This window comes from Calypte anna, chromosome 28 (assembly GCF_003957555.1).
Source record: "Calypte anna isolate BGI_N300 chromosome 28, bCalAnn1_v1.p, whole genome shotgun sequence".
Classification (NCBI taxonomy): Eukaryota; Metazoa; Chordata; class Aves; order Apodiformes; family Trochilidae; genus Calypte; species Calypte anna.
Genome location: NC_044273.1, coordinates 4205578 through 4227991, shown reverse-complemented (window position 1 = coordinate 4227991; position 22414 = coordinate 4205578). Strand labels below are relative to the sequence as shown.

General features: G+C 51.8%; 1 protein-coding gene across 3 annotated transcripts in view; it reads right to left on the bottom strand.

Moving 5' to 3' along the window:
• The window catches only part of ADAMTS10 (ADAM metallopeptidase with thrombospondin type 1 motif 10), a 37805-nt gene extending 15603 nt beyond the window's left edge, over positions 1 to 22202 (bottom strand). For 2 of the 3 annotated variants that reach the window (XM_008500946.2, XM_030466195.1), the window contains exons 1-11: positions 21935 to 22202; positions 17089 to 17456; positions 12116 to 12275; positions 11320 to 11537; positions 9377 to 9460; positions 8893 to 9038; positions 6254 to 6297; positions 4869 to 4974; positions 4554 to 4700; positions 2851 to 2992; positions 1887 to 1994 (exon numbers count right to left, since the gene is read on the bottom strand). In XM_008500946.2, coding sequence (XP_008499168.1) covers positions 1887 to 1994; positions 2851 to 2992; positions 4554 to 4700; positions 4869 to 4974; positions 6254 to 6297; positions 8893 to 9038; positions 9377 to 9460; positions 11320 to 11537; positions 12116 to 12275; positions 17089 to 17456; positions 21935 to 22022 — 1611 coding nt within the window. In that variant the 5' untranslated portion in view covers positions 22023 to 22202. The remainder of the gene's footprint in view (positions 1 to 1886; positions 1995 to 2850; positions 2993 to 4553; positions 4701 to 4868; positions 4975 to 6253; positions 6298 to 8892; positions 9039 to 9376; positions 9461 to 11319; positions 11538 to 12115; positions 12276 to 17088; positions 17457 to 21934) is intronic. The other variant, XM_030466194.1, reaches the window with a different exon arrangement.
• Between the last annotated feature and the right edge of the window lie 212 nt (positions 22203 to 22414).

Below are 22414 nucleotides of genomic sequence, written 5' to 3'. Positions count from 1 at the left end.
AAGAACCTGCCTGTCCCCATCCTTTTGGGTAACAGATGCTCACTTCCTTAGGAAACATTTCCCTCAGAGCTGGCAAGCATCCTGCACCCCTGGAGTCAGCAGTGATGCAAGGAGCAGGACACTGCCAGAGCCACTGCTGTTCCCGGGAACGCTGCCGGACACCGTGCCCCGGGGGCTGAGATAATCCCAGGAAAGAAGAAACCACTGTGTGCTCCTTCCAGGGGCTGAAAACCCACCCTGGAGCTGCTGGCACGGCCTCTCCCTGCTCCTTCAGAGCCATCCTTTCCCCAGGCAGCACAGCTGGAGGGATAAATCAACCAGGGTCTCTCCCAGGACACCCAGCCAGCCACCTCCTGGCCCACCAGGGCCTTTCCCAAGGTCTCATCCCATGCTGAGGAGATGTTTTGCAGGCTCAGGCTTTCTGCTGTCCTTGCTGACAGGAGGTACTGGGATCTCTGCTTCTGCAGGCAGAGCCCAGGAGCCAAAGCAGCCCCTGCAAACCCTGCCAAGCTACTGAGACTCCCAGGGATGGCTCTGCCTTGGCAGCCTGGGTGCTGGGAGCAGATCCTGGTTTGCTCTCCTGCAGCAAACATGGACACGTGGAGGCTGCTGGACCAGATATGAGCTGGGGGCACGTAGGGAGGATGTGTAATAAAAGGCATTTTCACTGGGTGCAATGACCTGAGTAACAAGTGCTTGATTAATGGAAAATAAAACCAAAACAGGCAGGGAAGGAGCCAGCAAGACAATGACCCCATGGCTGAGCAGCCAAGGGCACCCTTAAGGAAGCAGAAACCACCACCTGATCCACTCCTGACGTTCCCCACTGTGGGTTCTTGGGGTAAGACACATGAAGCCTTAACAACCACAGGGGATCAGTTTCAAAAATAAAAGTTTTGAGAATTTGGGAGGAGGAACCAACCAAAGGGCTGGGATGTGGGCACAGCCACCACCTTGCAGAGCTTGGCTCAGTCCTCCCAGGAGCCTCAGCTGGGGAAGGTGCAGAAATTTATTACAAAGGGGGATCTGCTTTCACCCAAGGATATCAAATAACTTCTGGATTAATATAAAAGGATAAACAAAAGCATGGGGAGGTAACTGGGGGTTCAAACTGAGTATCTTCACTGGGAAGAGTTCCCATGAGTCTGTGGAGGCCTTGATTGCTTATCACTTCACTTCTTCTACAACCTATGAAAAACCCTCATTAAAAAACAACTAGTAAGTGGGGGAAAAAGAGATATTTAAAAGTGGGAAAAGCTGGTAAAAAAATTGACCAGTAGAAAAAAAATTGCCATTGTATTTGATGAATCTCCAGCAGCAGGGATGTTCAGCCCCAGGAGCTGTCTGCTCCTTTTCAATTCAATTTCCATCAGAACTAAGATAACTGTTTGCAAAGAATAATTAAAAAAATCCAGAATCCCTCCCTCCTCTCCAAGCTGAGTCTCAAAAATGAAGATTTCACCATATTTAGCCTCACAAGGCAGTTTTTTCACATGCTATTTCTGAAAGCATGCTACAAACCCATTGTCCCTCCTGGGGAAACTGGGGCAAAAATCACTTTTCTCAGGACAGCCAGGAGACCTCAGCAGACTGGAAAACAAGATGTTCATGTAAAGTACTCAGCATTGCTTGATGACAACTTACTATCCCTCCTAGGTGAGACCAAGCAGCTCACTGGAACAGGCACCTCTGCCCCTGGGCTACATCCCAGCCTCCCCCCCATGCTGGTGGGAGGGTGAGGGTGGCTCCAGGCTCTGGGAGGCAGGGGAGTGGGTGCTCTTAAATCAACTCTGCACTCACCAGAGCAAACAATGATCCTGGTTATCTCTGGAAGAGGGATTCAACCACTCCCTGCCAACTCTCTATGGTGCCCTGGGCTTCCTTACCCCCTTTTCAATGGTGTTGGTTTGGCAGATGGTGCCCTCAGCAGCAGGGATGCTGTTGGTGATGCAGCGGTTGCTTTTACTCAGACACCATAACTCACTGCAGACTTCCTGGAAAGAGAGAGATTTGGGGGAAAAGAAGGGGAGGGAGGGAGAAAGAGACAAAAGAAACAAAGCCAAGATTAGGATTTGCTTGTGCTGGGAGCTGTGCCCGGGGCAGAGGGACACTGGTGAGCTCAAGAGGCACTGGCTGGGCTGGGACACAGGAGCGTCCTCAGCATGGTTTTGGGGAAAATGAGATCAAATCTTCCAAGGTGTTGCTTGCTGCAGTCACCCCAAGGCTACTGACAACTCATTTCCTTCTCTGGCACTTCTCTTAAGAGCTGAGGTTCTCTGGATTTGGAGTCACATCCAGGAAGATTCTTTTCTCCTGAAAAAGCCCTTTCATTTCAGTTGTTTCTTGGATTCAGATCAGGGGATGGCAGCACGGTGGCAGGGGGGGCTTAGTTGGGCAGCTGACCTACCCACATCACACTGACCCACCTCACCTGGAAAAAAGACATTTCTCCTCCTGAGTTTGTGTGAGCAGCACTGTGACTTCTAGTATGAAAAAACATCTCTGTGTACCAAACCCCAGGAGAGAGCAGAGTCTGGATGGAGGCAACTGCAGCTTGGCTTTCAGCTGCAACCCCTGGGGACCAGCAGCTGCCAGGGCATCAGGCAGAGGCAAGAGAGCTCTTCCCAGGAGATTCATTTCACCAAAATTGAGCTGAGGGCTGGGAAACGACCTCCTCTGTCCTCTCCCAGGGACGAGAGGTAAAAACCTCACAGGGAACTTTCCAGTGCCCTTCATTTGAAGCAGGACAGTGAAGTGATGTGGGCAGCAGAGGAAGGGCCCCGTGGCCCTTGTAGCCCCCATCCTCCTCCACCCCTTGGGAACCGATAGTAAAGCAGGAAGGCTCTCTACCCCGTATTTACACTGGCGAGATTTAACTCCGTACTGGAAGCGGCACTGCTCGTCTGCATCGTACGCCTGCCCGGGAGCCACCGTCGGGTAGATGAAGTCTTGCCTGGGAGGAGCATTGTTCAGGCACAATCCCATCCCGGAGCTGGAAACAAGAGAGGAGAATCAGAGCTCAGAAAGATTCCCAGGGGAGCGTGGTGGTGATGGAGGACCCGCGGGACTGAGCTTTCATGTTCTTGGCTGCTTGTGGTGGGGGTAACTCTGCTGGCAGCCTCTGGGCAAACCCTCTGCTGAGGAAGTGCTCTGGAGTCTTTCTACCCCTGGCCTCAGGGTTGGGAAGCATGTGCTGGCTCCCAGGTAACTCCGGGGGTTTTTCAGGCTGTCCCAGCAGACAGCTCGTGGCAGTGGGTGTGCAGGAGGTGGGGAGGCAGTGGGGCTGCTCCCCCACCCCATGGCTGTGGGGCCCCGCTTGGGACCCAGCGGGGATGCTGAGCACGCAGAGCCCCAGCTCTCCCAGCCCAGCCTGCACGCCAGAGCTTTGTGGGAGCACCCAAATTTTGGAAGGAACACACCTTGCCCTCCCCCCTTTCCTCTCTGAGCTCTCCCTCACTCCAGGCCCCCATCACCACCCCCCAGCCCTGGGGGTCTCGCACACACCAGGCCCCGTCTCGGCAGAGGCTCCCGGGGTGTGCTCGGGCAGGGTCCCTGGAGATGGCTGACATGACCTCCTCGCTGCTCCCCACCAGCCCTGCTGAGACCTCAGGGTTTCCTGGGGATGGTTTCCTCCTCTGCTGTGGTGTTTTCCACTCTGGGGCATCCGGCCAAAGGGCCACAAGTGAGGGGGGGATGAGGGGACAGCGGGGCAGGCAGCAGCCCCTCCGGGGGCTTTGGCTTTGCTGCTCCTCCTGTAGCAGCACGACAGCAGTGTCACCCAGACAGGGATGGTGTTCAGGCTCCCCGAGGACCTCCCTCCACAATAAACCCACCCATTTGCTTCTCCCAATCATTCCTCAAGTCCTGTCCAGTTCTACTATTAAGCAGTTGCCTGTGTCCTACCAAAAACCTCACCCAAATCGATCCTGACTTCTCGTTTTGGGATAGAAACCCTGGGGATTGCCTGGACCCTTGGAGGAGAAGCTCTTTTAGGCTGCAGAGGGTTGACCCAGGCAAGGTGACAACATTGATACTATGAGACTTAGCAGCCCAAATCCCTTCTACTGAATCCTAAAGGTACTTTGGGAAGACAAAACCACAACTCAAACCTTTCTGTCCTACATTGCTTGTTGACACCTGAAAACTCTCCTCTTCAGTACCTGGAGAAGCTGACTGCATCCTGCAGACCCAGGGTCCTCCTTTCCCACCAAACCAACCCTTCTCTGCAATTCCTAGCTGATCTTCAGAGGTATCTAAATGCCTTCCAAAGCTCTTGACTTATTTGTGAAGCTTCTGGAAGGGGGAGCCTAAATAAAGGTCTTCCAGCTGCAAGGTGAAAGTAGTCAGTATCTTCAAGCAAGCCATGAGAACATCTACAGGAAGGAAGGAAAACATTTGCCTCTTCAGATAGGATGAGGTGCTAGGAGACAGGAGGGAAGGTGCATGGAGTGTGTGCTTTGGGAACTTTGAGAGACTTTTGGGGACTGTGAGAGGCTCGAGGTGTGTCCTGGTTGTGGGGTAGAAGGAAGGGCAAAGTGAGATGGATTCCTTACTCCAGGAAGCTGGTGATGTAATCCCTGCTGCATGTGGACCACACGAATGGGTTGGTCTTCATAGTGATGTGAGCAGCCATGAGCTTGGCTGTCTCTTGCCCACGGGAGCCACAGCTGTTGCCAACCCCATCATGATTCATGCCAAACCTAGAGAGCATCAGCAAGGCAAGAGAGAGAGGTGGTCAGCTGCTGTGGTTTAGACACCTGTGGACCATCCATAGGAAGGATTTTTCAGCTCCTGTTGGCAGGAACAAACCAACTGGGGCCCTTCCCTGTGATGGCCACTCCCAGGGACTCTTCTCGCACAATACTCACGTGTGGCCAATCTCGTGGGCAATGGTGAAAGCTGTGGCCAGGCCAATGTCCTCGTTGATGCTGCAGCTCCGTTCTCGTTCACACATCCCACCAACGGGGGCCAGGCCTAGGGAAGCCAGACAGAGCTGTCACAGAGGATAGTTTGGCTTGGAAGAGATCTCTGAAGGTCATCTAGTCCAAGAAGGTCAGTACAAAGCACCTTTAGGGGACACGGGTGGCATTTGAGTACTACCTGATGCTCTTCAGACTCACTAACACAGCACAACCTGCTGCCCATTCCCACTAGGCTTGGGATGGACCCATGGCTCTGATGTGCTGTGGGCACTTGGTCACCCTGCACTGTAAACTAAGTTAACAATATCAGGCTTGGAAATGGGTCAAAATCCTCTGAATTTCATACCCAGATCCCAGACTGAATGCAAAGGGGGAACAGTCCTTTTTATAATGCTGGCACTGCTGGTGGAGGAACCTGAGATTAACTGCACCAGCACTTGGGCATCCAAACTTGACCAGAGCAGCCTGGGTAGCTGAATAAACCAGGACCCAATATGACCATCCACACCTGGCTCTGGCTGACCCCCACCAGGATCAGCCATCCAGCCTGACTCCATCTGGAGGGCTGGGTCATGCAGAAATCCCTCCTGAATCGTGACAGCAGATTCCCCCAACCTTCTGCCCATGCACTGTCCCACCACGACAGGCCACATGGGCCAGGAAGGAGAAACCTCTGTTAAAAGAATGAATGAAGCCATCATTGTACCTCCTGCCTCAACCTCCCTCCCAGGCACCTCGTCTGCAGCTGCATCAGGTCAGAGATCCACCAACTTTTCCTTTTTAACTGCAGTGATTCAGAGCAGTAATCCCTTCCTGACTGCTAAGTCTAGACCAGGGCAAGACAAATTAGGAGCTAGAGCCAGAGCAAGCTGCAGGGCCTGTCTGTGTCTAGCAGTTTAAATAAAGAACTCCCTTTATAGTCATCACAAAAAAGTCTTATTTCTCTCTGCTAAGCCAGGAATACTCCAGTAGGCTATGGACCAGCCCGAGATGTGAGTGGTTCTTAATCATCAGGCTGGACCTGACCCAGGGATATAAAGGAGAAGCGTTCCAGAGCCCATCCATCCTCTGGGTTGCTGCTTTTTAGTGTTTACAGAAATGAGGAGGCTACAGAGTGGAGCAGGCTGGAAACCACCAGCCTGTTCCTGGCTCAGCTGCTGGTGCCTGCAGTAGCCTTGGGCGAGTGCTTCCCCTCTGGTGGCTCCCTGGGAAAGGGGCTGGCAGACCTCACCATGCTCCTGAGGATGCATGTTCTGGTGAGAAATGCTGCTGAAGAGGCAGGAAAATCCAACCTGCCCACCATGCTGAAGGGGCAGAAAATTCCTACCTACCCAGTGTGCCACATGGTTTATTCTTGTAGATGCAAATGTCATATCTGCAAAGAAGAGAAGGCACTGTTAAGAACACTCACAATTTTGGTGGCTCCAAAATGGCAATCTCTGTTTTATTGATGTGTTCACACCCAAAACACATCAAAGAGCCCATGCAACACTTCAGCAATGGAAATACATGTTTCCACCGTAAGGGGTAAGAACCTCTGATCCACAGAGTCCAACACTCACTTGCTCCAAGCTGAGATTCATGGTGGATTTTTAATGAGAGCTACTGTCCCTGAGGGGGGCAGAGGTTGGGTTTTGGTGAAATGTGGTCAATCAGCAGGGATAGGACTATTCCAACCTTGAAGCTCTTTGGGTTTGAAGTGAGGTTCAGCTCACTGCTCATGAGCACTCCCAGGAACCACCAACGTTGTCTCCTGGGAGTCATCAGGCTCAGGGACTTTTTACAAGGCCATGGAGTGATGGGATGGGGTGTGATGGTTTTAAGCTAGAATAGGGAAGATTTAGGTCAGACATTAAGAAAAAAATCTTGACCACGAGGGTGCTGAGCCCCTGTCCCAGGTTGCCCAGAGAAGCTGTGGCTGCCCCATCCCTGGCAGTGTTGAAGGCCCCAGGTTGGATGGGCCTTGGAGCACCCTGGGCTGGTGGGAGGTGTCCCTGCACATGGCAGGGGGTGGGATTGGATGAGACTTAAGGTTCCTTCACACCCAAATCATGTTATGATTCCACGAATTGTGGAGATGAACCACATGCCATTCCTGCCTCTCAAATAATTTCTCCAGAAAGTGAGACTCACCAGACATCTGGGTCTTTACAAAAGCTGGGCTGAAAGGAAGGAGGTGTAGGATCTGTGTAGGATGAGCAGGTGGGGTGTTGGGTGGCCGGGACACCCCAGAGACAGGTTGGGGTGTTACTCCTTAGCCCTGAGTTGGATTTCAACCTCAGCATGAGCTGAGCTCGGAGCACAGGGGCTGCTGACCACAGAGTGGGTCTGGGGGACACCAGACCAGCAGGACCATCTGACACTGCTCCCCCTGGCAGCCCCATGGGGACAAGAGTGGGGAGGAAACAAGCTGATAGCACAGGATGGGTTAAGTGTAACGTGTTCCTGGTGATGGCTCCTGTCCCTTTGGCCCCTGGTGCTCTCTGGAAGTGTCCAAACCTCTCACCCCTGGCAGGAAACCTAGCAAGTGAAAAACATTTCTTTCTTTGTTTTGAGTGAATTCCATTAAAGCCTTCAGAGGTTCCTTGACACATCCCTGCAAGAGAAAAAGGCTGCAGCTCAGCAAGATGTTATCAGGAGACAGGGAATTTATTAGAGATGGAGCCGGATGTGCCTGGTGCTGTCCAAGCCTGGCGAGAGGCTTCGGGTCAGCTCCAACATCTGGTGGGAGGCTGAAGAACTCGGAGCTGGAGTTTTGCATCCCACACGTGTGGCAGAAGGGAAGGAAAAGCAGTGGCTTCAGCCCAGGGAGGATGAAAAGCTGGAGCCAAAGGGTCTTTTGCTTGGTCCTGCCCTGGTGCTTGTGGGTTCTCATCTCATGAGGGATGTGCCAGGCTGCACGGGGCTCCTGCTGCTGCTGGGAACTGGGGCAGGAGAGAGGCACCTGGTGCCAATGAAAGCAGCTCCCACATGGAGGCTTCCCTCTCCAGGGCATTCAATTTATGACCTTCTTGCACCCCATAAGAGAGGGGAAAAAAAGAAAATAAATCTTGGGTTTGGCTCTTTCCCAGGTCCCTCTACCCAAGCAGGGTTTGTGCAGCCATTGTTCTGGCCTCTCCTGAGAGCTGCTTCCCAGCACATCTCCATTCCCTCTGGCCTTCCAGCTCTCCCTTCAGCGTCCTCTGTCCCTCCAGCCAGACATCTGTTCCTTCCACTGACACTGTCATCCTCTCTGCATCTTCTTTCCTTCTCACCATCCATCCATCCAGTCCCCTCAGCTGCTCAAGGCTCAAGCACTCACCTATTCTGACAGTTTTATTTGTCCTGCATGTGACAGTTCAGACTGCTTCACTCAGCTCTGGAGAAAAACTCAGCATCTAGGCCAAGCTGCTGACCTAGACTGGAGTCAGGAGAGCAGAGGCAGGGCAGGACTGCTCTTGTCCTCAGGGAGCTGGGATGAAGTCACCACTTCAAGGGAGTCCATCAGCTACCAAGGAAGGAGACAGTTCAGTAGGCACCTAAAGTGAGGTGAGCCAAAGCCACTGTCACTGCCATGATGCTCAGGTCCCACTCGAATCCTCTTCTCCATCTTCCACACCATGGGCAGACGGGGGCCTCCATTTCAGCAGGATTCCCAATGATAACGACTCCAGAGTGGGTTCCCACAGATGCCCAGTGCCAGTCTAGGTGCTGCACCATTGATTTTTTGGTGCACAGAGACCTTGTGGCTGCAACCTAAGCAACTTGAGAGCCCAACAAAGACCCAGGGAAGGCACTGGAGGATGACAATGATCTGAACTGCATTAATCCTCATCACTGCCTAGGGATCCTGAGGGACAGCCATTGCCAAGCAGCTTGGGAGGAGCGTGGGGAGGAAACCTCAGATGAACCCCTGGGACAGAGACAGAGGCCACCTGCACAGAGGACACCCCTGTGAGGACAGCACTGCCAGGGCAGGGCTCAGCCTTACCTGGTGATCAGCACTGCAGTGTCATGGTTGGCTATGCCGTTCTCGGGGATGGCATTCCCATTGCCATTCCTGTTCACAATGGATTTCTGCCACTTGCAGAAGCTGTCCAGGGATTTCCCTGCGTGGTGGTTAATCTCCAGTGTGGGCTGGAATGGAAGCAATATGACAGTGTGTCCCCAGGAAAGCTCTGAATGTGAAAGCACTGCCTAGTCCTGTGCCAGCAGAGCATGGACACCAGTCCAGATGTCTCCACCTTGTCATGGAGGCCACAGGGAAACAAGACTTCAGGGACACTAAAGCTTCTAAACATCCTAAACCCACTTCAAGCTCCCAGAGATCTTCACAGCCCACAGGCTGAACCCAGTCCCCAGCAACCATTGAAAAGTTGAAACCACCCTGAGGGGACCTCCTGAGATGACATCCAGGGGGAACACACAGGGAGCAGGAGCACACAATGGGAGCAGCTCAGCAAAGCCCAACTTACCTGATCCTCAGTGAGGAGAATCAGCCGAGTCACCAGGATATTGACAATATTGCCCAGACTCGAGTCCTGGAAAAGTTTGGCAACCTGACCTCCAAGAAACAAGAAAAGACGAGTCTTAAAAATGAGCTCATGGGCTGGGTGATGGGTGCAGTTGGCAGGGGAGCTGCTGGGCACCTGGCAGAGGGAAACAGGGTTGGCTTTGTCAGCAAAGGCTGCAGGGGCTGAACACAAGGTTTTTAGAGAGCAGAAAGAAATTTGGGATTGCAGAGCCCCCTAAAGCTCCTGAATATTAAGACCTCGGTGTTTCTTCCTGGGGAGACTGGAGCAGGGAGGCTGACATCTCCCAGCTCCTGGGCTGGAACTCTAGGGGGAAGCCCCATGGTCACAGAAACCCAGAATTGTCATGATTGGAAAAGACCTCTAAGATCACCATGCCCAACAGTCAACACCCCCACCAAAAAATAAAGTAAGTAATAATAAAAGAATTGTATTTATAGATATGACCATGCCCACTAAAGCATGTCCTGAAGTGCCTCATCTACACAGTTTGTAAATATCTCCAGGGTTGGTGACTCCATCACAGGGCAGCCTGTTCCAACACCTAACTACTCTGTGGGTAAAGAAATTGTTCCTCAATGTCTAAACCAACCCTGGTGCAGCTTGTGGCCATTTCTTCTGGTCCTGTCATTATTTACTTGAGAGAAGAGACCAGCACCCACCTCCCTACAACCTCCTTTGACGTATTTGTAGAGAGCAACCAGGTCCTCTCTCAGCCTCCTCTTCTCAAAACTAAACAAACCCGGATCCCTCAGCCTCTCCTCACAGGAATGGTTCTCCAGAACCTTCACCAGCCTGGCTCCCCTTTTCTGAACTCACTCCAGCACCTCAAAGTCTTTCTTCTAGTGGGGACCCCAGAACTGAACACAGGACTCAAGGTACACTCAGAACTCCTGTACTCAGCACCATCACTTCCCTTCTGTTGGCCACAGTTTTCCTGATACAAGCCAGAATGCTGCTGGCTTTCTTGGCCACCTGGACACACTGCTGGTGGTCCTGGCATTACCCAGCCACAGGGATGAAGCTTTGGTGACTGCTCATCAGCAGGGAAGGACATAATATTGCTGAGAAGTCTGCCACCCCATGATGGGTGTTTTACAGCAGATGAACCAGCTCGAAACAGGAATTGTTTCAAAATCTGGCATCTGCTTGAAAAATGCAAACAGAGCAAGCCCTGAAAAGAGATCCTGCAGGGGACAGGATAAAGAACCATCACAGAGGGGCTTTCAGTGGTTTGATGGATAATTTCCAAGCCTGTCTCACCTCACAGGAGGATTCAGCATGGCCAATTCAGGCTTCTTATGCATCGAGGCTGGTATCCCACTGCCAGCCATGACCCAGATCTGCTCCTCTGCAGTAACCCAGAGGCTGGGGCAGCACAGCCTGGAGGACTCAGTGTATTCCTCCCTGCCCCTCACGCTGATCAGCCCCCAGGCTGATGAGAGCTCCCTGGCCTTATGCTTTCCCATGTGTTTCTCAGCTTGACTGCCCTATTTGCAATGCTAATTTGAGATGAGAGATGCTGTTTGAAGAAAGGGCTTTGTTCTCCCAGTCCAGACCTGGCTTGCAGCACGGTCAGACTTTACCTCTCCTACACAACAGAGTCCCTGCAGGCTCCAGGGCATCACTGCTCACGAGCAGCAGCAGTGGGTTGAGATTTTTGACCCAAAAATCTTACTCTGGGGATGAGAAGCAGCCATTGTCATCCCAGGAACAGATCTGATTTCCCCACTGCACTCCCATCCCTCTTGTCTCCTTGCAGCCGAAGCACTTGGCACCCTCTGCCAAACCCAGCGTTTGGGTGACAAACGGGATTGATTTCCTGCTCAATCCCTGCAGAGGGGTGCCTGAGGCCCCCAGGGTCATGCTGTGGTTATAACACTTACAATATTCATGATGGCCAGGATGTACTGCTCGATGTCCCTCCGCCCGTGGTACCCCACCATCATTTTGTCGGCCACCACCAGGGTCTCCACGTAGCGCTCGGTGCTGACAGATCTCTTCAGGGGCAGCTGTCCCCGCTGGCTGTGGTTGCCCGATGGCTTCAGAGGGGAGGGCTTCAGAGTCCTCAGCCACCAGTGCCTCCCTTTCCAGGGCTTCTCATCTAAGGAGGGAAAGGGATTTTTCTCTTGCAACCCCGCAGGGAGGGGGGGGGTGGACAGGGTGAGCCTGGTTTCAGGGAAGCAAAAGCCTTTGTGAGGCTCTTCATGCACCAACCACAGACCCAGCAAATGTCTCCACTGCCTCTGGATCTGCTGAGCACTTCCTACAGCAGCCCAGGGCTGTCCCTGTGCCTGTCCTCACAGACTCACTTTGGTTGGAAAAAGCCTTCAGGATTCTCAAGTCCAACCATCAACTCAGCACTGCCAAGGCCCCCATGTCCCTCAGCACTGGCCAAATCTGGGAGGATTTTTCTCAAGAACAATAAAGGTCAGGTTTTTTCTCTTCTTTTTTGTGCTCTATTTACAAATTTAAAAGCCCTGCTGCAAAGAAGAGAGTACAAGAGCTCTCCAAAGACCCAGCCACCAGCTTAACAGGGGTAAGACTCCATACAGAAAACTTTCTTGACCTCAGAAGATCCATTTGGTTCTTTGCCATACAGAGCACTGCAGATATTCAAAGCCTGCTCTACCAGGACTCTCCCAGCCTGCTCTGGGATGGGTTGAGGGTGGGTACAAATACCTAGCACACCACAGGCTGCATCCATGTGTGGGTACTGGAGAGATGATCTCTTGTAGACGACGTGGGGGCTGCCCCTGCCCTCGTTCCCTGCGCTGACGTTGGCTCCCGGGCTCAGCGGCTCGATGAAATATTCCTCCTCATCTGCAACTATCACCCCATGCTGCAGAAGAAAAGAGACAGGAGGCAATAAAAGAGGCAGAGAGAGGACTGGGTGACATACCAGTGGCTTTTTGTCATGAGCTTTCTGAGGACGAAGCACTGAATTTCTGGGGACTGACAAATACTTAGGAGAAGGCGAAGGAATCCTTCATTTACGCACAAATGCTGAACTGGAAGAACCTACAGACCAGAGAAAACCAAGCCAGATGGTCATGAATGCCTTGGGACATCTGTGTTCACTAAAGTCCTCTGGAAATGATGGTCTTTTCTTGCAAAATTATGAATAAGTTGTTTCCTATTCCACCCACTCAGTCTAACTGAGAGTTGTCTGAAGGATCCTAAATACCATTCCTTCAAACAGCAGCACAACTGAGATCACCCTCCTGTACTTTTCAACCTCATTGGAGAACCTTCAAGAGCAGGCATTACCAGCAGCTGGGAAACTTGGGCAGAGAGAACTCAGTGGCTTTTGAGAAACACGGAATCTTTAAAACCTGAAGTCTGTTTAGCAGTGAAACAAGCAGCAGCAGCCACAACCTTCCTCTGCAGCCTGAAACTTGGCATGTGCCATGTAGGCATCATTGCCACTGTTACACCTCTGGCTGACCACCTCCGTCTGGTGATCTTGTTTCTGCTCCCATATTTGCTTTTTTTTTTATTATTTTCCCCTTTTCTATTCTTTGACTGAGTCCCAGCTGTAGGCCCAGACTTTGGTCCCTGCAAGTGGACCCTCATGAGACAGTGTTGGCAGGGAAGGGGCAGAGCCCAGCAGGATGAACAGCCAAATCCACTGGGTGCTTGCAGGATCTCTCCTCTGGAGCTGGTCTTATCCTCTTAGCAATCTTTCCCTCCACTTAAAAGGTCTGAGCAACCTAAAACACACACAGGTAGAGACTCCACTGCTGTAACAACTCCTGGCACTGGATCTCAATTAACTCCAAAAAACATGGGTGAGCTGTTACCTGCACTTTACCAGCAAGCAACTGAAGCACTGAAGCAGGCCTGACATTGCTCAAGTAGGACAAGAAGTATCCCAAAAGCCAAAGACCCTCTTACCTGGCTGCCCTCTTGCTCCCTGAACACAAGCATAGCTTTGGGCGTAGAGACACCCCCAGCCTGCCACCAGCTCTGCTCTGGTGTTGTCCCTGGGACATCAGAGCACTTTCCCAGCTCCCCTCTCCACAATGAGGCCAGCAGCCCTGATCTGCCAGGACGAGGAGAGGGGATGCAGGGCTCTGCCAAACATCCCGAGGTCCTTGCATGGAAGGCACCACCTGTGAAGTAACAGAATTGGGGCTGGGGGTTGGTGGGGGGAGAAATTCTCTGGGGTGGAGGAGAACTCTTTGGGGGTGGGGGAGAACATCTCTGGGGTGGATGCTGCTTTTGCCCCTCTCCCTCCCTGCCATGAAAGCTGAATCAGGGCGTGTGTGCGGCGAAGCCCCCATCTCCTGAGTGCTGGGGGATTTCCTCCTGCACTGGGCTCTGTTGCTCTTGGCTCAGCTCCACCTTTTCAAACACAAGTGAGGTACTGTGAGGTGAGCCTGGCCAGGGCTCTGGCAGGAAGCCAAATGTCGGGCTGTGAAGCCAGCTGGCTGCTGGCTTTGTGGGATGGGGGGGAAGGAGGGGCAGAGCAGCACGAGAGGAGAGCACATCCTGCCCTAAACCCCTGTCCTGATGGAAAAGGGACATTCTTACTCAAACCCATCACCTCTGCAGAGGATGAGCCCCATGGCTGGTTGGGCACCCTTCAGCTTGGCCTTCAGAGGAGGCTGAGAACTGCCCCACTGCTGACCCCAAAGCAGTGCCTGAGGTCCAAGCACTAGATGTGACCCCAGCCTGTTGAAAGGGGGTGGCAAGAGGCCCTTGGAGAGATCCCTGTGGTTTGTGGGGGAGCTAAACTGGATATCCTGCCTATGATTCACCCAGGTCATCTGCAGAGCAGGGATGGTTTATGCTATGTGTTTATAACCACACTTCAGAAGAGCAGAGCCACATGCTGCAGCTCAGCTCCTCCACCTCCTCCTATGTCCACACAACCTTTGCCTCAGCATGGGGCCATCTGCTTTGCTCCAAGCAATTCACAGTCATGCTGACTTCAGGAGGGCTTTTCAGGCAAAAGAGCAATTTCAGCACAAGCACACGGGGTTGAAAACCTGGCCTTTAAACTGTCCTTTGATCAGCTCAGACACAAGAGGCAGGACAGTAGCATTCCTCTCCTAAAGCTGCTTCCTCCTCGCTGTGATTTTCTAGTGTAGGACATGGGTCATTGGGATCTTGTGCAGCTGAGGATGAAACACAACTTTGCTTAAGACAGGGATTTCAGCTCCTGGCCAGGCTGAGGAGAAGCTGCCCAGGCTGTTCCCTGCAGGCTCCAGCTGCTCCCTGCTTGGCCCTGCTGGCAGCTCCCAGCTCCTTGTGTTTTGGGAAAAGGACAATTTAGCCCTTTCCTGCCTACAACTTCAGCCTGGGTGTCTTTGCCTCTGCTCAGCCCAAAGTGCAGCATACTGTGCCCTCCATGCATGGGGTGAGTCCTGCTGCCTGCCTGCCCTCAGGCCCAGGTGATGGTGGCCAGGAAGATGAGCTGATGGGAGCATTCCCAGATATTGGAGTCCAGAGCTGGGGTGACAGAAGGTGTCAGTTATGTTGTGGGTGTCTGGAGACAAAGAGGTTTGCAACAGTGCACGTTGCATACACAGATATTGCTTAGGGGTGTGCAAGTCTGAGGGCAGGAGGATGGCTTGGGGCTTGTTACCCATTTTCACAGCTCTGTGTTGGACATTCCTTCAAATGCAATCATCCCATTCCCTCCTTTTCATGCCTGTCTCACCCCAAAACCAGAACCTGGTCCCTGTGCCCATTCAACAACTCAACACACAACCCCCTTCACATCATCAGTGAATCAGGTCTGCTCTAACCTGGGCCACCATGGGCAGTCCCCACTAAGCACACGTCAGCATGGACATGAAGCTTGAGCCCTCAGTAGTGGAGACTTTCTTCTACCCCTACCTGTCCCCTCCCAGGTGGACTGATGCCATCCCAGAGGGGAGCACACTGCAGTGGAGGGATGGCACCAGTGGATCAGCAGTTTCTGACCAGCCACAGCCTTACAATGTGTCTTCTCCAGCAACACGTACAGCTTCCACTCTGCCAGCTAAAAAAGACACCAGACTCCTCTTGTCCAAATTCCTGACCCTATTATCCTCACTAACCCAGACGACCTCCTCCCCCCTCCTTTCTGGTGTCCATAGCTCTTGAGTGCAGAAGGACAGAGTTCAGGAAAAGGAGAAGTTGTTGGATGACCCACTGTCCCTCCTTGTGCCTGGCTGCACTTTCCTCCAGACAGCCCCTTGTATCTCTACAGAGCTAAACACAGCTTCTGGACTAAATTATCCCAGCACAAGAATTGCCAGTCCACTGCTTGCCCTCTGAGGCCAGTGCCAGATCCCTTTTGAGCCAGCAGCAGCCAGCTCACCCTTCAATGCTTTTGTGAACACCAGTAAATCATCCAGGACTTGAGCAGAGATCCCAGCTCTAAACAAAGGGCTAACAAGGGAACCTAGAGTTTATGCAGCCCTGATTTTTGGCTGTGAGATAGAAACATTAGACTTTATGATATAATGAGTCAGATTCTCATTTCTGTTAATAACCCACAGCACTGTTCTGGCACTGTAATTTAGCAATAAATCAAACATGAATTCATTCCCATTTGGAAGCTCTTCTACTCTGCCAGAGGACTTCTCTGAGGTGGAGCCTTAGCATAAATATGAATCTGGCCTACAGAGTCTTTTTCTACATGTTACCCCTCCAAGGGAGACATCATCCTTGGGATTTGCTAGCAGGGTATGTTTGCTCCATCCCTCTATCTGGCAGGTCATGAAATGTGCTTTGTGAGCCAGAAGTATCAGAAGAAAAAAAAAAAAAAAAAAATCACAGAAAAATAAGGATGGAATTCCTTAATCTATTCCCAGTGCTGGAAGAGCTAATGAATCATACCTGGAATATTTTTGAGAGGCATTTGTCTGGCCTATTCTTAAAGATCTCCAATGATGCAGAGGCCACGTACTCTCCAAGCAATCTAGTCCAGAGCTCAGATTTCCTTACCACTAATGTCTCCCATTTCTTACTGATATTTAAAGGCCATGATCACCAGTCCCAGCTGTTAAGACATACAAAATCATTCCCACCCTCTTTGCAGCAGCCTCGCTGTTTTTGAGGAATGCCATCCCGTGTCCTCTTTACATTCCTCTTTTTCATACTGTTTCAGTTTTTCCCCCAGAAGTCACTTTTTTTAAGCTCCTGAGCCTGGACAGAAGTGACTGGGAACCCCAGGAATGTCTGGGGAATTGTTGTAAGGATCTGAATGCACTTCTGACGTTCCTGGTTGTGCTGTGAAATTCCTGCCCCTCCTGGACTTCTCCCTCACTAGCACATGCAAAACATTTCTTTTGCTGTTGCTGTTGGAAATGGAGGAAAGAGTTCTGGGAGAGCCAGAATAATGGTCTAAGAGCTGGGATTATCCCATTCCAATTAAGACCAATGGAAAAATTATCTGAATTTGGCAGAACTTGAGCTACAAGTGAAACACAGCTCATCAGCTGCAGATGTAAGGAAGCAATGTGGCCTCCTTCACCCTCCTTCAGCTGACTTTTGAAACCAGTGGGCAATATTCTAGCTTAACACCAACCCTGTGCCTTTTCCCACCCCCATGGACCCACCCGCTGGGACCTCTCCAGCAAAGTCAGAGAGGCTGCAATCAGCTCTGCTTTCTGGGTAGCTCTAGCTGCCCTTTGGCTGGGCAAAATACAGAGACTCACCAGTCCATTGCAGTTGCTGATGGCCACCTTTGAGCTGAGGTACTGATCCTGCAAGTGGCCTGCATAGTGGCAATCCTCGTGGAAATGGTGCTGCCAGTCCATGCCATCTCCCTTCCAGTACTCGACAGTGAAGTGCTCAGCCAGCAGGTTGGAGTGCAGGGTCAGGTTGAGGAGGAACTGGGTCCGATGGGCAGAGACTTTGTAGAAAACCTGCTGCTCGGATGGCTCGTAGGGCAAGGAGCCCAAACTGCGCCGAGGACGCTGCTTCAGCTGGCTCCTCCTCACATCAAAGGTGAGGAAGTCCCCGTTTTGGTCCACTTGGATGGGGAATGCAATCTCATAGTGATCAAGGCTAGAGAGGAACTCCTCTGGGGGAGGAAAGCAAACACAGGAGGAATGACATTCTGCAAAGAGAGTCAGAATCCAACAACTAATGACTTCAGCATTGAGCCATGGGCAGGCAAGGCAGAGGGACAGGGCCCTGACACAGAGGGACTGGTCTGCCCAGGATCCTTAGGGGATCCCCAAAGACCTTCAGCTCACAGAGGTGTGGGGTAGCAATAGGCCTTGAGCCTATGGACTGTTGTCTTCTTCCTCTGCAGGTGATGGAGAGAAACAGAGCACGCCAAGGTGCCACCTGGAATGCCCAAAGTCCAGCACTGGACCCAGACTGTCCCTCAGTCTCTCCATCTCCACCGGGCAGGGAGACTCCAGGTTGTGCAGACTCACACTCTGTGGTCTGAAGGGTTATTTTAACCCAGGTCCTTTCAGTACCAAAACTAGCAATAAGGTCTTTTAAAAATGAGCCAGAACACACCTTGGGCTGGCACCGTCTCAGGAGAAAACAGTCTCACTAAGGAATTGTGAGGTTCTTCAGAACATCTACAGTTGCACATGGACCTGCTAACTCTGCTTTGACAGCTCACCCAAGAGCAGCAGCCTCCTGATCACAGCTACATGAGTCCATTACATGCTGGGCATCTACCCCAGAGGCACAAAGACAGTGTCTTTGCAATACCAATCTTGCCATCAAAACAGAAAACAAAAAGGGTAACCAGAATTCCCCAGCTGTGCTGAAGAGGCAGCAAGAAGTCACACATCCCCATTTCCCAGCCACATCTCTATCTATGACACCATCCTGCCTTCCCAGCTCTTCATCCTATCAGCCTAGCTTAGCACCTTCTCTTGGAGCACTTGTGTTTCTGAGTCACTTAGGAAATGTGCTCTGACAAGGTCAGTGTCCAAACCCTCTGCCCATGCCCACACAGTAACACAACACTTTGGGCTGTCACAGGAACAGGCACCCTGCCACCTCAACAGAAAGTTCTCATTTTCCAAGCAGAATGGCACAGGGACTGGATCTGACCAGAGCTCCAGCCCTCAGCAGCAGAGCCTTCAGCAGAAGCTGTAAAATGCCATGGACAGGACAACTTCCCCCATCAGTGTGTTCTGAACCCTGTGTGGCCGGAGGCTTTCTCATGGACTGGGAGATAATTTACCCTCTTTTAACTTGTAGTGAAATGAGGCAACCAGGTGCCACTAATTGCCAGATAGTGGGCATGAGCTTGTGTTCAGGCCTTACCTTTTGTTGCCCCCCTAATCCTGCTCATGTGCAGTTAGGGCCTGCCTTAATCAGGCACAGGTGGGCTTAACAAAGCTCATGCCCACTCCCTGGCAATTAGTGGCACCTGGTTGCCTCATTTCACTACATTCACTCTGGGAGATTCTTAATTCTGCTTTCTGCATCCTATTTGCAGTTGTTCCCCAAGCAAACAGAAGGGGCCAGGCTGCTCCAGGGTGGCTGCATTTTGCCTGGCTCCCCAGCACCCATTTTCAAAGCCTTTCCAGACGTCATAACTTTGGATTCCAAATTAGACTCTTGACACATGGCAGTGCTGGAAGGTTTCCTTTTCCTTTAGTGTGTTTTCCAGTGTGGGAGCCTCACAGTGGTTTCCTTGGCCACTGGGAATGGGACAGTCCTCCCCACCAGCTGGGTTTAGGGGTTAGCTCCCATCTTTCCAAACTATAAGCATTTCTGGCACCACTCCTGTGTCTCGACAAGCCAGAAATAATGATTAGGTTTTTTAACTTCCTGTGCTCCAGCTTCTCCTGCATCCCAGAGCCTTGAGTGTGATGCAGCCAGGCAAACAAGAGTGATTATTTGCACTTAAGCAATGACCTCAGGCTTGGAAAAATTTGCTATTGGAAGTGCCTTGTTTTTCTTTTTCCCTCTCTGCAGTCCACGTGGGCTTGCAAAATAATGAATCAGGAGTTCTGTGCACACAGTAGCTAGAAAGGGCCTGGGACCCTGGGCTGCAGCCTCTAACCATCACCTGTGAGCTACATTCAGGAGAAAAAATGTGTCCAAAACTTGGGGGTGAGGTGGTGTGGGAGAACCTGCTTCTGCTGTAGAGCTGTGCATCCTCTCAGGGACATCACTCTGGAAACTGAGGCACAGGAAGAAAGACTGAAAAGCAGTGCCCTGCACCACATGAGTGTTTTAGGAAATGATGTTTTAGGGTAGGGATGCCACTAATGGAAAAAACATTTAAGAGTTTCAACAGAAGGAAGAAGCCAGTGTTCTTGTGCAGTGTTGCAGCTGTCCCCTTCCTCTCCTCTGCAAATCTAAAAGATTAGATCAGACCCTAAGAGATTAGGATCTTTTCTAGTCCCTAACCCTGTGTACTCCATTCAACATCACAGATGTCCCCTAATTCCCTCTGCCTTGGTCATGCTCCCCACATTACAGACCACACCAGAAGCTTCCAAAAGGAGGAGCAGCACCATGTGGCCTTTCCTTCCTTCCCTTCAGAAAAGGCTCCATGTGCCCTCTGCCCCTCAGCCACTTCAGGATGTATTAATAGATGTTGGCCTGAAATGTGCAGTGCTGCACCCACTCCCACCAGAAGGGTTTGACCTGATGATAAGAAGCCTGGTGTTTCCAGAGAGCTGTCAAACTGCTTCAGAAGAGGTGCTATAAAAAGCTTTTCTCCAGGAAAAACTACCTATGGCTGCATGGGACACACTGGGCACACCTGAAGGACCACAGACCTCCCAGGAGAGGACAAGGGAGAGAGCTGGGAAGCAAGACTGGGGTGCAGGGATCAGGTGCCTCATGTTTGGTGGAAAGGGCACATTCACCCACGGGGATTGCAGGGAAAGGGCAGAGAGGAGGCAGAGGGGTGAGCTGAAGAAAAAGAAGAGAGAGAAGGTGAAAGTGGAGGAGGGAGGATTTTATTCCATCCTTGTATGCTCCTTCCATTGCCTCTCTCATTACAGTGCTACTTGGAGGATGGAAAGGAAGCAGATGTTTGCTCTGGTCTTGTCACCAAAGAGGAGCTCCAGATGCAGCCCAGACAGGATTCCTAGAGGATGGTTGTGGAAAATGCTATGGGATCTCATGGCTTCAGGCTGCCCTGGCATCGTGGCAGTCTCATTATGTCCTCCCTCCAAAGGGATGTTGGCTTAGATGTGAGTCAAGAGCAGCAAGATTACCTTCACCTAACATTCAGTAAACCAGGGAATGCCTAAGAATCTATCACTGTAATTATACCAAGGTGCTAGCAGAAAATTTCCTTGTGATTAAAAACCATTCAGCAACAGTGAGAACATATTGAATCCTTGGTCAACTGTTTCAGCTGCTGGTCCTGGAAAAGTGCAGCCTGAGCATAAGCTTTACATCTGAAACTTGTTCCATCTCTGCTGGCCTGAAGAGACCTTCAGTGCTGGGCTGCTCTTCCCCACAAAGATTATTACATTTTATGAATGATACCTTCATCTCCTTCCTGCATAAAACAAATAAACTGATCTGGAGTCATGCACACAGGGCACGTTAATCCTGCTCCTCTGCTGACTGGAGCGAGTCACTTGGTCCAAATCAGAGGCTTGTTGAAACCCCTGGCAGTTATTCTCCAGCTGATAAGAGGAGATAACAGCATTTCACCCTCTCAAAAGGGTGCTGGGAGGATTACACACTGGCTATCTCAGCAGCGTGGTGAAGAGAAGTGTTGAGCAACACCACCAGCCTGGTGCCAACCACTCTGGATGCAAGGAGCCTAAAAAAGGGCTCTGACAGCAAGAGGGCCCCATGGGGCATCCTGACTCTTGGGTCTGGGGAGGAGAGAGTCTTTGCTCCCTAGCTTGGTGCTCACACAGCACCATGCTCCAGCAACACCATGGGCTGAGACTCATCCCCCAGACCTGCTCTAGGGAAACCATCATCCAGGAGAGCACAAGTGCCTTAACACATTGTCTTGGTGAGCCCTTGAGTCTGGAGCAAGGTATATCAGCAAATGGTGTGGGCACTCGGGAGGGAAGGAGGGAGGATTTGAGCTGCTGTGAGGCAGGATGGGAGCAACCCGGCTACGTTTTCTCTAACGTAGAGAAAATGTGGATGGACTGACTTTGCTCCTCCAGCAGCACAGATCCATCCAGACCCAGCTGTGCAGAGGACCTGCAGGCTCCAGCAGAGACCTTGGTCCCTGCAGGCACAGGGATGGCTGGCAGGCTGGTTGCACACTCTCCTCCTAACAAAGCCTCCATTCATCCCAGGATGTGCCGTGCTGCCCCAGTGTCAGGAGAGCTTCCTCTACTGCTCCTTCAGCTTTCTGAGCCTGTACGTGCTCTCACTCCACACAGCCCCCACAGCTCTGAATCCTGCAGCAAGTCAAGGAGCAAAGCACATCCCTTCCCTGTGAGGCCGAGGGAAAACACCTGCAGATTCAGCACAGCCAGCAGTTTGGGGTATCACCTCCTCCCCAGCACAACATTAGGGCCAGCATTAGGGTTTCTGCCAGCAGTAGAGTGGTGGGTGGGTCCAGCCCCCCCTCCTCATGGTGATCCCTACCTTGAGACTGGAACGTGTAACCCGGGATGCTGCAAAGAGCTGCAGTGAAGGTGACAGTCCAAGTGAGAAGCCTCCAAGCTGTTGCCATGGTTGGTGATGCTTGTCTCACTGCAGGGAGTGTTGTGCCAGCTGAAAGGGCACTGTCCCAACATCTCTCTCCCTCGACCACCGCTTATGACGAGACAGGAGTCCTCAGTCCCTCTGCAGGCATCCTTGGGGACGATGGTGCCTGGGCCACAGCGGGGTCACCATGGGCTAATGGGAACTGTAGGCTCTTGGTGGCATCACCCCTGTGGAGGAGAAGGTGGGGATGAGCCAACGGGAGAGACAGGAAGGGGGGAAGCAAAGGATGGAGAAGAAGGACAATGAGGGAGCAAATGGTGGGCAGCGTGGATGAGGAAAGCCCAATCTTGGAAAAGGGAAGAGTGAGATGGAAAGAAAGAAAAAAAGAAGGGGAGGAAAGGATGGGGAGCAAATTCA